Source organism: Triticum aestivum, chromosome 5A (genome assembly GCF_018294505.1).
Source record: "Triticum aestivum cultivar Chinese Spring chromosome 5A, IWGSC CS RefSeq v2.1, whole genome shotgun sequence".
NCBI lineage: Eukaryota > Viridiplantae > Streptophyta > Magnoliopsida > Poales > Poaceae > Triticum > Triticum aestivum.
The window spans coordinates 92,364,381-92,379,794 of NC_057806.1; the positions used below are offsets into that span (position 1 = coordinate 92,364,381).

Below are 15,414 nucleotides of genomic sequence, written 5' to 3' on the forward strand. Positions count from 1 at the left end.
AGGGGTTCACTCCTTCTTTTTCTAGAGATATGTTCGCTTTGCCACATGGCCTCGTTAAAATCACCGATCATGAGCCAAGGTTCACTAGCGTTTGATTTGATGCGTCTTAACAGATCCCACATACAATGTCGGTCCTGGGACCTGGGCTCACCATAAACAAAGGTTCCTCTCCATTTTATTTCACCAGAAACAGAAACTTTTACATCGACATGATGGATTCCGAAGTTTATTAACTTGACATCTACGAAATCATCCCAGAAGAGGGCTAGGCCTCCCCCTTCCCTTTAACAGAGACAATGATACTGTGCCTGAAGCCAATTCTACGCCCCAACCCCTCCACAAAATACTTGCCTTGCCTAGTTTCGGAGAGGAACACAATCTCCGGGCAGTGAACACGCACAAGGCGTGTCAGCTCCTGAACTGTCCAGGGCCGCCCCAGTCCCCGGCAGTTCCAGGCCAAGATTTTCATGGCTCCTGACGGGCGCTATCACTCGCGCCCGTCAGTTTACCGGCAGCCCCTGGGCCGGCAGCTTCCCGACCACCCTTCTCAACCTTATAGTGCTCTACCTCTACAGAACCCACATCTCTAGGCTTTTTGTTACTTGTGATTACATCATCGCTATTGCTCTCAGGTTCTACAGATAGAGGATCCTTGACTCTGTCCAGCCGCTTGCCGAGAACAGAAGCGACGCCTCCTCCTTTACCAGAATGCATGCCCCCCTTATGGCCTCTCTTTCTCAGATATACTTTGTTCTTGACCGTGTTTGGATGGTCCATCTCTTTAACGACCCCCTGTAGATTAACAAGATCCTCAACAACACGCTGGGCGTCGTCGACGGAGCCTCCACCAGCACTAGTCTTTGGAGGGAGCTCCGGGACCAGCCCCGCCGGTAAAGTTATTTCTTCAGGCTCAGGCGTCTTCTTGTCTTCTGCCTCATTTCCATGCATTTGGCCCAACACATTGGTCTGCATTTGCACCTTGTCTCCCTCCTTCTTTGTGTTGCTGGGGTTAGGTGCAGAAACCAAGGCAGCATCAGCGGTGCGAGAAGCATCCACCATGTCGTTCAGCAGACCCACAACAGCCGAGGCGCCAACTGGATCACTGGGAGATCCATCCCCCACATCAATGTTGTTGTATGAACCCTTCCGGGGGGCATCGGTTTCCATTAGCTTACCCACTGAAAGGCGAGCAATCTCTTCACTCACTTTCTCAACCGTCTTCAACACCACATCCACACTTGGAGTGTTGATTTGAGAGCTGCAGTTTGGCTTTGGGGCACGCCAAGGAGAGGTAGCAGCCTGCGAGGGCTTTGGTTTCCCCATCTTATTGGCAAGGAACCAGGCACGGGGGTCATCAAAGTGCACTGGACGCACACTGATGTCCTTGGAATACCTCAGTTTTTTTCTCATCATTAGGAAGATCACAACTGGCTTCCATATGCCCTAAGAAGCCGCAGAATAAACAGAAGTTTGGAAGTCTTTCATAGCGCAGGAAAACAATCACCTCTTTTCTAGTTATCTCGTCAGCCAGGGTGATCTCCTTTGGCAGAGAAGAGTACAAGGGGAGCAACACTCTCGCACGCAGAAATTTGTCGCAGATGTTGCCCCTCGCGTGCTGATCAACCAGCAGCATCTTCCCAACCTGTTCTCCCAGATTTCGGGCAAGTTCCTTTGTAAGGAGGTAAAAAGGAATACCCCGGAACTGAACCCAAATAGGAACATGAGAGAACACAGCCGAAGCAGGGTCAGCCCCAGATTCCAAGCCTACAACCAAGAACGGGTCTCCCTTGTACTGCCATGGGCCACCCCTAGTGACATGTTGTCGATCACCATCTTCTGAGAATTCTAGGACGAATTTACGTCCTTCCTTTGCCGACATCTGATGATCGCCCAATGCCCCATGGATCTTCCAGACCCCTTTCATATGGTCAATCAACTGACGGGGGTTCACCATCAGCACAGACAAGAAGAGACCAACAGCCAGAAAACGCGTCTGAACCGCTTCGCGAGCCCCCGATATGTTAATGATCAGGGTTTTCTTCACTGGATCCGCAACAGAGAGGGCAAGCTCCTTACCTGGCCGGCGAATGGCTTCGCCGTCGTCTTGAGCGGCTGAGCTCCCAGCGGCCAACAGGGACCCTGACGCATCCCTCGTGGACTTGGACACCATCCCTGGAGTCACCAGGGAAGTCATCTTCAGATGGGCTTCAGGTGTCGCCATCAGGCAATCGGTCGAACACCTGTAGTGCGTGGAGCAAAGGCTGGTGTGGCTTCCCAAGGAGAATGATGGAAAGCGCAGCACCAGCAGCCTCCTAAATAGCAGATCTTCCATGGGCTTGTAAATGCCCTCATTATTCTCCAAATAACTCCCAGAAGATGGAAACGAAAGTTTCTCCTCAAACTGAAACGGAACCCATATACGCTCCAGTTCATCATGGACTTTTAATTCGGAAAACGGAAGGGTCTCTGAAGGTGGATCACGACCTGGATCAGGTGGCTCCTTGTCTCCTTCCTTAGGGGAAGGCAATAGTTTGCCACTCACGATCTTCACTCGAAACTTCAGGAACAGGAGGCGGAGCTTTAGTTTCTGGATCTCCCGCAGAGATTTCCTAAAACGACTCTGGAGGGTGGGTGAAAGGGTGTGCTCTGGTTGGGGAAGGTTGCATAGAGGGGTCTCGAGGTTGGTTTTCGTAGGTTTCTGGGTTACAGGGACAAGCCATCGACGATTTCCACAGGAGGGTAGGAAATCGCCAATGGAGTCGCCTCTGGCGGGTTTCGGGAGGGGAACGGGCTGTCGCATGATTTTTCTCGTCTAGACCCCCCGTAAACATCTCTAATATGCTCGCCAACGGGTTCTTTGAGTTGAACCCTAGACTTAAGGCTCAAATACATGTGGAGTTATTATGCGATCTATGTTTGTAAATCCAAAATCTCAATAATGGTTTTAGAAGAATTAGAGTTTTCAACTGTTTGTAGGTTATCCACGAGATTATACATCTGAGTTGTACGTTGTATGCACACGAGTCTCTGACGACTGGGTGCAGCAAAATCAAAGCGCGGATTTTGTTCAACAAATGCAGTCAGATTTTGGGGCTGTCCTCATTCAGTCCTCGTCTGGAAGAAACTGTGTTCGGAGTTGGGAATAGCGGTGGCGATCCCACCGTGCTGGCTTGATTCCCAGGGCGCAGTGGCAAGGTGGCTCCTCGAGTGGTTTGCACAGGCACAAGACGATGAGAGGCGATGATGATCCAAGTAGTGTATGCTTTGTGGTTGGCTAGAAACGAAGCAAGAGATGGCAAGCGTATAGAGGATCCGCACGAAATAGGGAAGCGGGTGATTCTGCTGCTGGATGAGTGGAAAAGAGTTCATGGCAAAACCTCCTGCCCAGTCTCAGCCTAGAATGGGATCAAAGTGGGAACCACCGGAGGAGGGCTGGTTTAAAACCAACTCGGACGGCACGTTCTCTCAAAGCCGGGACAAGGGGGGTGCTGGTGTTGTTCTGAGGGATTCGATGGGGGCGTTCAGAGCTGCTGCCTGTCATGTCTTCAGCAATGCCATGTATCCGGAGAAGGTGGAGCTTCTAGCTTGCCCAAGAGCTATTCAAGTGACTATGGAGTGCAATGTGCAGGTGCAGCGGCTACATCTTGAGCTGGATAACATGGCGGTGGTGGCAGCAATTAACAATCAGGCAAAGGATCTCTCAGTGCTTGGGACTTGTACTCAGGAGATAAAGGGAATGCTTCAACATTTCATGGAGGTCAAGGTGTCGTGGGTGGGCAGAGATGCCAATAGTGCCGCGGATAAGCTAGCTAAAGTAGGTTTAGGGGATGAACTTTGTAAGGTTTGGTTTTCTGTTCCGCCGGACTGTATTTTGGCGACTCTTTCGGACGAAATTCCTAGCTATGCTTAAGTAATAAAGCGGGCGGCATTGATCCTCAAAAAAAAAAAAAATGCAGTCAGAGATGATACCACACATTTTCTTCCCACCGTCCGGAATTACTTGACGCTCAAACAGATGTATAGTATTGTTGGAGCAATCTCGAGTGTCTTTCTGGTCCTGAAAGCCACGTTTTCATCCTCCAGACAAGCAACTTAGCAATAGAAGATGGTTATGTGCAGGTGCAGAGGCTGGAGGTCTTTCATTTCTTTCTTCAAAATATACGCCGTATGTAATAAGGTACATATTGTTCTTTAGTAAATATAAGGTACATACTGTTTACAAAGGAGAAGACAAGGCTAGCAAAATTCCCAACACAAAAAGGAACCAAATCCGGCGCGCCTTCTTATTATGGAAGACATACACACACGGACATGTTCGACTCGTACCACAAACAGAACTCCAGATGACCATTGTGAACTTTAAGTTGCTATAGACGATCAGCCCATGCCCATGGTAACCACCTATCATAAAGCCAAATGACCAAGGGCTACGTCCAGATCTTCCTGATCATCCTCATCACTGTGGTCAGATCCATGGAAGGGGTATTGCTGTGTAAAAACACCATCGTGGGCAAAAAGAAGTGGAAGGGAATTCAGCTCAAGCGTCTCAATGTACGCCTCGTGATCGTAGTCATTGGTCGAGTCCTTGGGTAGCCTCACGTCTCTAAGCCTTGCACACTTTGCCCGCAGCTCTGCGTCGATGTGGATGTTGAAGCACTGGCGCAGGTCTAGGGACTCGAGGTGGTGGCAGTTGTCAAGTATGGCAGCAAGTGCACTGTTGTGGAGCCGATTGGCGAAGAGCTGAAGGTGACGTAGCTCAGGCATGTTGCTGGCGATGTCGAGGGCACGGTGGTTATCGAACTGTTCTTCACACTCAACATTGACCCACCGGTTGTTCAGCCGCAGCCGCTTCAGCTGTGGGAATGCTTGGCCAACAGCCTTCATCGAAATATAGATGGAGCAGGTAGTAAGCTCAAGCTCCTCGAGATGGGGCGATCTCTTGCCCAGAGCAACCAAGCCTTTGTGTGAGACTTTCATGCAGTTAACTAGCCGAAGGCTTTTCAACCCATTAGTTCTGCAAATTGTAGTACTTCAGTTAGATAAAAAAAAAAGCATCGATCAACAACCTGACAGCAAGAACACCCGGTCAGGTGTCATATAGGTTCACTAAAAAAACAGAAGGTACGCTCTTTAGGGGGGAAAATGGTGGTAACAGAGGTTAAAATAACAATAGTGGTAACAGAGGTTAAAATAATAATAGTTGCATACATTTATATATCTACAGAAAAAGAAGGTAGCATGTCAAACGAGAAAATGGCAACATGAAAATAATGCTAAATTCTTATTGAACTCATCCACTTCCAGTAAGTTATCAGTTCCAACAAAGTTTTATCGCAGAAAAAAAGGAGCTCAAACGAAGTTTTAGTTCCTTGTATACCTGTGTGGATTGACAATCCAACATATGAGTTGCATAAAAGTGAATCAAAATAATGGCATAATACATGTTTAAAAATTATGAGTACTCCCTCCTTCCTTCTATATAGGGCCTAATGCTTTTTTCAAGACCGTCTTTGACTATTGACAAGATTAATAGTACATGACATGCATAATGTGAAAATTATATCATTGAAATCTACTTTCACATACGAATTTGATGGTATGCTTTGTGTAAGTTGCATGTCATATATTATTGCTCTAACATTTGGTCAAAGTTAACCTCGAAAAACGCATTAGGCCCTATATAGATGGAAGGAGGGAGTATCAGTTTATCACCCTTGTTGCACTGACATATCATCATGAGAAATGCATACAAGGTCAGTAACAATTAATTTTGTTTCAAGCATGGTACCATTCAACTTAACCAATCATGAAAACAAACACTTACCCAAACAATCCAACAATAATTTTCGAAATTAAAGCTATTACGTAAATTTAATTGGTAAAATCAGATACTCCCATAGCTTTGACAGCATGAACCAGAGGAAATACATATTCCTTAAAAGTTAAAACTCTCACAGCAGCCGAGAAAAAAAATCTTAGATGATCATAAAAAAGGTAATTGGAATAGTTAGTTAGTACACAATTTGATGAAAAGAAAAACCCTTCTGGTTGGTGGTACACAACTATAATGTCTAAATAAATATGGAGCAGCAGGATATACATTTAATATGAATCATAGCTATTGGTCTCTTATGTTTCATACGTTAACCATGAAACATACTCCCTCCGTCCCATAATGTAAGACGTTTTTTAACACTAGTGTAGTGTCAAAAAACATCTTACATTATGGGACGGAGGGAGTAGTACATATAAAAAAGCTTTCCAACAATTAACCAAAACAGAAAACCACATCATGAACCAAGATGGTAAGGAATCTCCAAGATCCAAGGTACCCTTTCACACAGAAGAACAAGCAGCACTCCAAACTGGTGGAGAAGGTTGAGCAATCCACATATACTTCAACACCCTTAAGACGAAAAAGAAGACCAAGGCACAAAACATAATCTTAGCTATCCTCCTCGCAAAAATGAACAAGATATCATGGATACTGATAACCAGAATTGGCAAAATTGGTTTTGTGTCCAGTAATAAAAGTTTACATGAGTAAACCAAAAACATGCTATCTGTAAACTCATAAACTTGGGTCCATTGTTTTTTTTTGAAAGGTCTGCTGAGAGCCTAAGCCCACCTGAACTATATTCCAACAGGGCACATCAAGGGCAGGGGTGGGGGGTGGGGGAGGCACTGGAAGCACAACGCAATAAAAAAAACTTGTGGACGACAAGTGCCCAGGCTGAGGCCAACACAAGAAGTAAAAGGAAGAGCGAGAAAAAAGAAAGGACGGGGAGGTTGGCAACGCCAAGTGAAACCCCCGGCAATGACGCCCAGAGAGACAACAACTCGCAGCATGTAAGGTGTGGCACAAACAATGACAAAAGACCTACTTCGCCAGGAGCATCACGGAATCAAGTCACGATGAAGACACAACCAGCATCATAACCACAAACGGCAACATCCCCTCTACAACCTCGAGAGCAAGGCCAGGTGATGAGCAAGACTTCACCACATCGCAGGCACAAAACCCACTAGGTGGGCCGGAAAAAACAAGCTGACACCAAGCACAGTGCCAAGGAGCACCACCGGCAGTCGAAAGGCATCAAACAACCGAGACCTCATGACAGCACTGATGTGCTGCCATTGAGACTGAAGAGCGTCGTGCAGCTGAGGCCACAGTGCAGCACCAATCATCCCAATTTTTGGTTCTGTATCTCACCCATTTTTTTAGCGGTGCATCAGAATTAGATTTTTGCATATACTGGATAGTGGATAGTAATTCTAATATAAGAACACACATTATCCCACAAACTCACAAAGTCATAAATCACATCCACCACAAAATTACACCCATATGGACCGGCAGGGGCTTGCGAGGTCGCATGAGGTTCTCTTGTCGGTGGGGCGGTGGACACAAGATCAGCGGTCCTAGATGGTCGTTTTTTCACCAGGGGGTGGCTTGGAAAGCAATGCAGTGACGGCTCTATGGGGCAGTGACCTTGTGACGTGAGGGCGGCAGTGTTTGTCTGCCCGGTCTACTCAACCGGGTGGGGGGAGGGCCCCGGATGTTGGTGCGGTGGCCATGGATTGCTGGTGGTCATCCTGTGCAGCTATGGCTGCGGGGATCCGGGTTATCTAGCGGTGTGGCTCCCTGAGTGAGCAGTGGAATATTGACTCAGCAGCACTATAACTTGGTGTGTTTGTGGTGTGGCATTGATCGGCGATGGGGCTTTCACATCAGATGTTGTATGGTTTTTGGCCTAGTTTCTTTTGATGAAATGCATGAGCACCCTGCTCTTTCAACGTTCTCAAAAAGAAAAGAGAACTACCCCTATTCTTCTGAAATTAAGACTAGGGTCCCAAAACTAAAATTAAGAACGTTCCCCAATTCTTCTGAAACTGTGATGTCACACTGTAGTAGCATCCCACTACAAATATGACCACCTAGTCCTGCTAATCCTAACAACAGGATCACTATCCGCCAAAAAAGACTAGGATCAGAAATCCAGAACAGCGAGCAGGATTAACGAAACCCTAAAACCAAAAAATTATCACAGTGGGCACAGGTCTCCAAAACCACGGCGACTAATCTCTCCCAAATGAGAAGCAGAAAGGGTCGCTACCTCTTGGCCATGTAGAAGAGCAGCGCGTCGGTGACGAAACAATCGGCGGCGAAGTGCTCGAGGCGGCCGTCGGCGCGGTCGACGGCCGCGCACGCCATGGCCACCATGTCGATGGTGGGGTCGAAGCAGTCGGACAGGTCAACACGGCGCCAGAGGTCGGGCTCGCCGGTGGCGACGCGGAGCCAGTTGCGGCACACGACCCCGGCGCCCATGAGCACCTCCGGCGCGCCCAGGCGCTCGAACACTGTAAGCAGGGCATCATCAGGGAGGCCGGCCCAGTCCGGCTCCGGCGACGGCGGCGGGGATGCCATGTCGATCTGGCTAGGGCTTTCCGGAAGCCTCCTGTGTGGTGAGAGAGCAAAGTGCTTAAGCGTCGGGCGCAGTAATAACACCACTGTAACCGTTGTTGTTTTGTGACACCTGTATTCATTTTTTTTCATCGCTTGATATGACTAGTGATCTAAACGCTCTTATACTATTTCTTTATGAAGGAAGTATAATTCTTTTTAAATACAACTGACATAGTTTTGTTAAAAAAAACTAATATAGTTCTATTAACACAATATAATCACAAATACTCACGTATACACATACAAACGCATGGGAAAGACTCCTCACATTGAATGAATATCGTAGGAAAGTCTAAACTAAATTCAGAAAATGCAAGCACCAGTACCAAGTCAATTACTTGAACCCTGATAGGCTAGTTCCACCACAAGAAAACTAACCATCTGAGTTACGCTCAGTTCGCACCACTGATATGGTTGTGTTAGCTCAATTCATGCGGTTGGATGACCGACAAAATGTTGATCTCCAAGTAGTGGTTTTTGCTGAAATTTGATAGTTTGGAAAAGTCAAGATTTTTGATTGTTTAGTACTCCCTCCATTCCAAAATATAGTGCGCCCGCGCTTCCCGAGGTCCAACTTTGACCATAAATTTAACCAACGAGACCAATTGCGGTGAGAGAAAAAATTATATAATTGAAAACTTCTTTCGAATATGAATTCACTGATATAATTTTTGCTCCCGCCGTAATCGGTCTTTGTAGTTAAATTTACGGTCAAAGTTGAAGCACGGGGATAGAGGAAGCACTACATTGTGGAATGGAGGGAGTAGGAGTTACTTGTGAAAATGGTTAGGATGATTTTTTATGAGAACCATTTTCAAATCAAGTAATATAGACATGGTAAGAGATATTTAAACACAACGAGTCTTTGTAGGATATGATATATGCTATCATTTACTAATATGATGAATTTTAGCTGGGTGATTCGGCCTTTTAAATTGGTTATTCAATTTATTTTTAAAGTTTTAGGTATCAACCAATGATTCATGAATGTTATCTTTGCGTGTGTCTAAAGAATTGAGACATTGGCATTTGACTAGAGTAGTGAAGAGGTGACTATAATTTTTAATCTTTTATTTAGCAAGAGGGATTTGCAGGTGAAGTATATGATACAACTTTTCACTTATATAGTAATAATCAAGTCTCTCAAAATAAAACAACACGTGAGAAAAGCCAGGATAAGAAAATGAACCAAAGCAGGGGTGAAGATGTATTAAGGGGGGGGGGAGGGGGGCTAGTCAAGTGCAGGGAACAAAAGTACCCCGACAAAGCAATATCTCAATCCCACCTTCTTCTCCCTCCTCCACACACAAAGCAAGAGTTCGGGGGGGGGGGGGGGGGGGGGGGGGGGGCGCTAGTCAAGTGCAGGGAACAAAAGTACCCCGACAAGCAAAATCTCACCTTCTTCTCCCCGAGTCTCCTCCACACACAAAACAAGAGTTCTGAGGTGTATCTCCCTCTACCCTATGAGCGATATTCAAATTGACAAGCATGGTACAAAAAAAACTGTCAAACATGATATGAAAGATATGAAGATGGGAATTGCCACACATAGTTTCATGTTTTACCCCCTCTACCCCTATGGGCGATAGTTATGTGGTGCTTATTCAACGCCTATTCATGTTTTATCTTGATTATTTATTGTATTTGGACATTGTTCTTTGTTTAAATTTGAACATTTGGATTTATTGATTTGAAAATTTGTTGTATTCTATGATGCTGAAATATGAAAATTTCAAATTATGTTGATGTGAAAATGAAGTTGGAATAGAGTTTATATGCACACACACAAAGAAGAAACATAAGAGGAAAAACAAGGAATCTGGCTTTACGTAGTTGCTCTAAAACCTTTCAAAAAAAATTGAAGAGCGATGTAACAACACCTTTAAAAGCTCCGTTTTGGGGGAATCTGCTAGAGTTGCTCCCATCCTTCATGTTGCAACACCTGATCGCTCGGTAAATCTCTAGAAATAAAACTATTCAACTCTTCACACATATCTATTACTCCCTCCGTCCGAAAATAAGTGTATCAATCTTAGTACAACTTTGTATATTTATATGGCTCAAAAACATATAATGATTTACAACAATTAGGCATTCGACATCAGATCCCTTCAAACGACTGACATTCGAGATGCGCAGACCATTACAAGCATAGGGACCGACCAACACCTTTGCCTTTCAGATCTTACACCATGTTTACTTACATATTAGGCCGGGCATGAACCCATCCTACAGATTTCAGCTACAATACAGCGGAACATTGGCAGGCTTGTACAAGAATGCCTTGACGTTGTGCGAGTTCCCTGACTGTTTGTTGTATGTGAACTTGACCCCAGAGTGTGCATCGCCCCTCCTGGTGCAATGGTGGTGGAAGCTGCTGATGGGTCTCGCCAGGCACGAGTCCCACCGGTCACTCTCCGGCATCGTCTCCGCAACACTGTAGACGCCCTCGGAGTTTGTGAATGCCTGGTAGTTGATGACCTCGCCAGATTTCATAATGCACAGAACAGCAACCTCGGCACCTACATAAGACACGAAGATGTACATGAGCAAGAGGAGAATTAAAGAGATCATCTTGCAGAAACTTTAATTCTACACAACATAATGAACAGTCCAAAGCAAAGAAAACAGAATGGAATTAGTAAGAGACAGGCAGCACATGTGTGCTTGCCAGTCACATAAAAGGTTCAAGATGTAAATTCTTTTCTAGTTTGGTAGTACCACCTAAAATCACCACTTCAGATTTACACTAACAATTTCCAATACACTTCGATCGCATGTAAGCATTATGAAATATCCCTAATTTTCTTGACAAAAAGGAATGTCAAAACCCATCATTGACACCTGCGCTAGCACCAGCACTGGTCGTCCCATTTGTGTTTTCATCTCAATTTGTTCATGGATGGTTGAATTACTGAATCGGCCTACCTGAATTTCTAAAATGGTTGATTCAACAGCCACTTGGCCCACTCCCACTCCTCCAACTTGATTTTTTTATGTAGTGGTTGAATTGCCGAAATTATGCCTGTAGCTATACCGTGGAACAATCTAGGCCAGCAGAATGACGACTGCACCAGTACAGTATGATGGTTTGGAGGAAAAAATAAAAGAAGAATGGAACATTGATACGATAGGCAGAAAGTTCTCCCAATAGGCTTAACAGGCAATGTTTTGACGTCATTTGGTCTGAGCTTGTAGGGGCGCGATGGAGCAAGAAAGAGGAAGCAGAAGGGGAGGATGAAGCGGTAGGAGGAGCGGGATGGAGAGGCCAGAGGGGTCAACCTGCGAATCAGTGACAACGAATAACTCCAGGAAATGGACTCCTGCGACTTGGCAGTGGGTACTCTCATGTTAATGCTTCTCATTGGTGTTCATGCTTAGCGGAAAGGAACAGGAATTGGATTGCAAGAGATAGCACGCAGGTGAAGGATCATCCTCTAAGCTTCTGTGGGCTTGTCCAGCCAAAGCTTAGAGAGAAGCACCATTAACTTCTGTCACACCGTTCACAGTTGCAACTTTATCAAACAGAGAGCACATCAATGGATTTTCTTTGATGACATTTGATAAATGCTGACATTTCTTGCTCAACAATTAAAATAAGTCTCACAAAACTAAAGGAAAAGTTCACATATATTCTGGAAAGAAGTGGATTCAAATTTATCTTTAGAGATGCATCAGGCTATTCCATGGACATGTACATAATTTTACATGTATTACGCCAATGACTATTATTTCATACATTGGGAAATGCATTATGTACTCCCTGCAAGCCAATGTACAGACCCACATGGGTACCGAAATAGTTTTGAATTTTGATATCTTTAGTTTCCTTTGCGCATGGAGTTTAAGACAAATATAGTGGAACAGATAATGTAGTGGATATGTGAGGGAAATTTAGGTTATAATTTACACATCATCTAAATATATATACATGCAATGAGAGGCTCCAGAGAAATTACTCGGTAAAGGTGCTATTGCATTGCAAGCAGTACATCATATTTAGCCATCCTTAATAGTTTGCTTAGGCAGAGGTCAAGAACTCTACCTGATAGTTAAGTTCACCTCAATTTCGGAACATGTTTTGAGCTAAACCAGTTCCCTGTAATTTGATTTGCTCCGGTGGCAGTAGAAAGCACTCTATGCATTTTCATGCGTTCCCAGAACATGGAGAATAGAAGTCAAACCCTTTTCCTTATTTCTTCTTATATCCTTCTGCTAGAAACTGAACAACCATAGAGTGAGATACGATAACGGCTCAGGTGTTCGCCTCACCTCACCAAATCCCAACTAAGCTGTATGGCATGCGTCCATCTATGCTCCTCATCACTAGCTAACACAAGAGCCTCCTGTTACCTAGTACTACTTATCTCCGATTTTCATCTCAACATCAGATGACCAGTAGCCAATACGGCCAGTAGCCTAGCACAGACTACGAATTCCACCAGAATTTCCCACGGAATGATACGAAAAGCACTCTCCAGTCCCCACAGCCCGCGAATTTCCACTAGAGCGAAACTCGCCACTCTGCTCAACGTGGTAAACCGAGAACTAAATTCTGAGATCCAAAACAGCTGAGCCGAGATCCGCGGAAGCGATCGCTCGAAATCTAGCTCGGTGACCATGACAGCGACTTAGATACATTCGAAGGAGGAGGCAGGCTCATTGGGCTGACCTTCGAGGGCGTGGTCCTCGGGCCCGATGGCAGAGTCGGCGCAGACGTCGCAGACGACGCGGCCGCGGATCTCCCCCGTCCACGCGTCGGCCGCCGGGACCGCCGCCAGCAGGAAAGCGAGGAGGGCCAGCTGGAGCGAGAGCGGACACCGGTGAGGGAGAGAACACGCCGCCGTCGCCATGGATTGGGTTGCTCGGTCGAGCTACTCTTTCCTTTTTTTTTTTTTGAGTAGTAGCTATACTCTTTCCTGCTGGTGGGAGAAGGGGTTGGTGACATTTTCCCTTTCGCGGGAGTATTGACGAGGTAGAGTAGGAAAACAGCAATTTGTTTTTTTTTGAGAAAAAGAGTAGGAAACCAGGCCTCGCGTCGGGGCAGCTCTAGATGGGCCAGCCCAGCCGCGCGCGAGGGTACAGCCTCCTTTGTCTGTATTTTTTTACGTTTTCTGTATTCGTTTTTTCTTTATTTTTCTACTTTGGTTTATACATTAAAATACTCTGAATACATACATATTACAAAAACGTTCTATAACAATTATTTGAAAAATGTTAGATGTGTAAAGACAAAATGTTTTTCACGTATACAAAAATGTATAAAAAATTGACCATGTATTCAAAAAAATGTTTATCAATTATTTGAAAAACATATGAATGAGTACTTGAAAAATCTTAATCAAGCATTTGAAAATTATTAAATGTGTACAGAAAAAATGTTGATCATTTATTAAAAAGATGAATTTTTTGATCTTGTACATAAAAAAATTGATCAAACATTTCAAAAATGTTGACAAGTATTTGAAAAATGTTAATCAAGCATTTGGAAATGTTAAATATGTATAGAAAAAATGTTGACCATTTATTAAAAAATGGTGAATTTTTTATCATGTATATAAAAATGCTAATCAAGCATTTGAAAAATCCTAATCAAGCATCTGATAAAATGTTGAACGGGTATTTAAAAAAATGTTGAACAAGTAGTTGGAAAATGTTAAACGTGTATAGAAAAAATGTTGACCATGTCTTTAAAAAAGGATGAATTTTTTATCATGTATGTAAAATATTAATAAAGCATTTGAGAAAATGTTGAACAAGTATTTGACCAATGCTAATCAAGCATTTCGAAAATGTTAAATGTGTATATAAAAAATGTTGACCATGTATTGTAAAAATGGTGAACAAATTAGATCATGTCTATACTAATGTTAATCAAGCATTAGAAAAATGTTGAAGAAGTATTTGAAAAATGTTAATAAAGCATTTAAGAATGTCAAATGTGTTTAAATGTTGACCATGTGTTAAAAAAATGTTAACATTGCATTTAATAAATGTTAATCAAGCATTTTAAAAAACAAATGTGCATAGAAAAATTGTTTCCCATGTGCTAGAAAATCTTAATCTTGTATTTGAAAAATGTTAATTAAGCATTTGAAAAAGGTTTTAAAATCTTTATAGAAAAAATGTTGACCACATATTAAAAAATGTGTATCTTGTATTTGAAATTTTTTAATTAAGCATTTGAATTTTTTTAAATGTGTGTAGAAAAATGTTTACCATGTATTACAAAACGTTGAATTTGTATCAGAAAAACACTAGACATGTATTAGAGAAAAAAATGACGTATTAAAAAATGTAGATTAAAAACCAAAAGAATAATTAAAACCAAAAAAAGGAAACCGAAAAAAAACAAAATGAACCAAATAAAACTGAAAATAAAAATAAAACCGATGAAAGAGATGCAGAAAGAATGAAAAAAGCACTGAAAACTAAGAAAAAAAACCAAAAAATCAAAGAATAAAAGAAGGAAAATAAGTATGCAAAGAAAAACTGATAAAAACAATGAAAGAAAAAACAGAATAATGGAGAAGAAATGAGAAAACCAAACAAAAAAATTGAAAAACTGAAAAAGAAAAAAAACTGAAGAAAACCGAGTAAAAATGAAGATAATAAAAGAAAATAAAAAGGATAAAAACAGGAAAAAGAAGTAAAACAGGGTAAAACCCGGCTCATTTCCCTTTTAGTAGGCCGCGCTCTACATGGTGTACAACAAGCCGAATCTTGTGCGGTGGCTTGCAACGCTGGGAAGCAACTAGTCGATCCCTCCCATGTTTGATCCCCCGCTAGTACTGATTTTTTGGAAAATATTTGCTACAGTGGGCCAGCGCGATGCTGTAGCGTTAGACGCGAGAGTTCCCGCTCATCTCGCTTTGAGCGAGATATAGGGGAGGACCCATACAGCCGCGCCCGCATCCATGGGAGCGCGTACCCTCCTGCTCCCCTGC

The 15,414-nt window shown here is 43.6% G+C and overlaps 2 protein-coding genes across 2 annotated transcripts; both read right to left on the reverse strand.

Annotated features, from left to right (window-relative positions):
* Positions 1–4,114: 4,114 nt before the first annotated feature.
* Positions 4,115–8,552, reverse strand: LOC123102455 (putative F-box/LRR-repeat protein 23). The gene is made up of 2 exons (XM_044523805.1): positions 8,118–8,552; positions 4,115–5,014 (listed from the first exon to the last, which is right to left on the reverse strand). The coding sequence occupies exons 1-2, from the start codon at positions 8,426–8,428 to the stop codon at positions 4,405–4,407; spliced, it is 921 nt and encodes a 306-aa protein (XP_044379740.1). The 5' UTR covers positions 8,429–8,552; the 3' UTR covers positions 4,115–4,404.
* A 1,947-nt stretch (positions 8,553–10,499) lies between these two features.
* LOC123102456 (uncharacterized) lies at positions 10,500–13,414 on the reverse strand. The gene is made up of 2 exons (XM_044523806.1): positions 13,140–13,414; positions 10,500–10,989 (listed from the first exon to the last, which is right to left on the reverse strand). The coding sequence occupies exons 1-2, from the start codon at positions 13,318–13,320 to the stop codon at positions 10,706–10,708; spliced, it is 465 nt and encodes a 154-aa protein (XP_044379741.1). The 5' UTR covers positions 13,321–13,414; the 3' UTR covers positions 10,500–10,705.
* Between the last annotated feature and the right edge of the window lie 2,000 nt (positions 13,415–15,414).

Excerpts from the sequence above, each read along its gene's own strand:
- LOC123102456 (XM_044523806.1), bottom strand. The coding sequence starts at position 13,320 with ATGGCGACGGCGGCGTGTTCTCTCCCTCACCGGTGTCCGCTCTCGCTC. Across the intron at positions 10,990-13,139 it reads CGAGGACCACGCCCTCGAAG|GTGCCGAGGTTGCTGTTCTG; the intron begins GTCAGCCCAATG and ends TGTCTTATGTAG.
- LOC123102455 (XM_044523805.1), bottom strand. The coding sequence starts at position 8,428 with ATGGCATCCCCGCCGCCGTCGCCGGAGCCGGACTGGGCCGGCCTCCCT. Across the intron at positions 5,015-8,117 it reads CTCTTCTACATGGCCAAGAG|AACTAATGGGTTGAAAAGCC; the intron begins GTAGCGACCCTT and ends TACAATTTGCAG.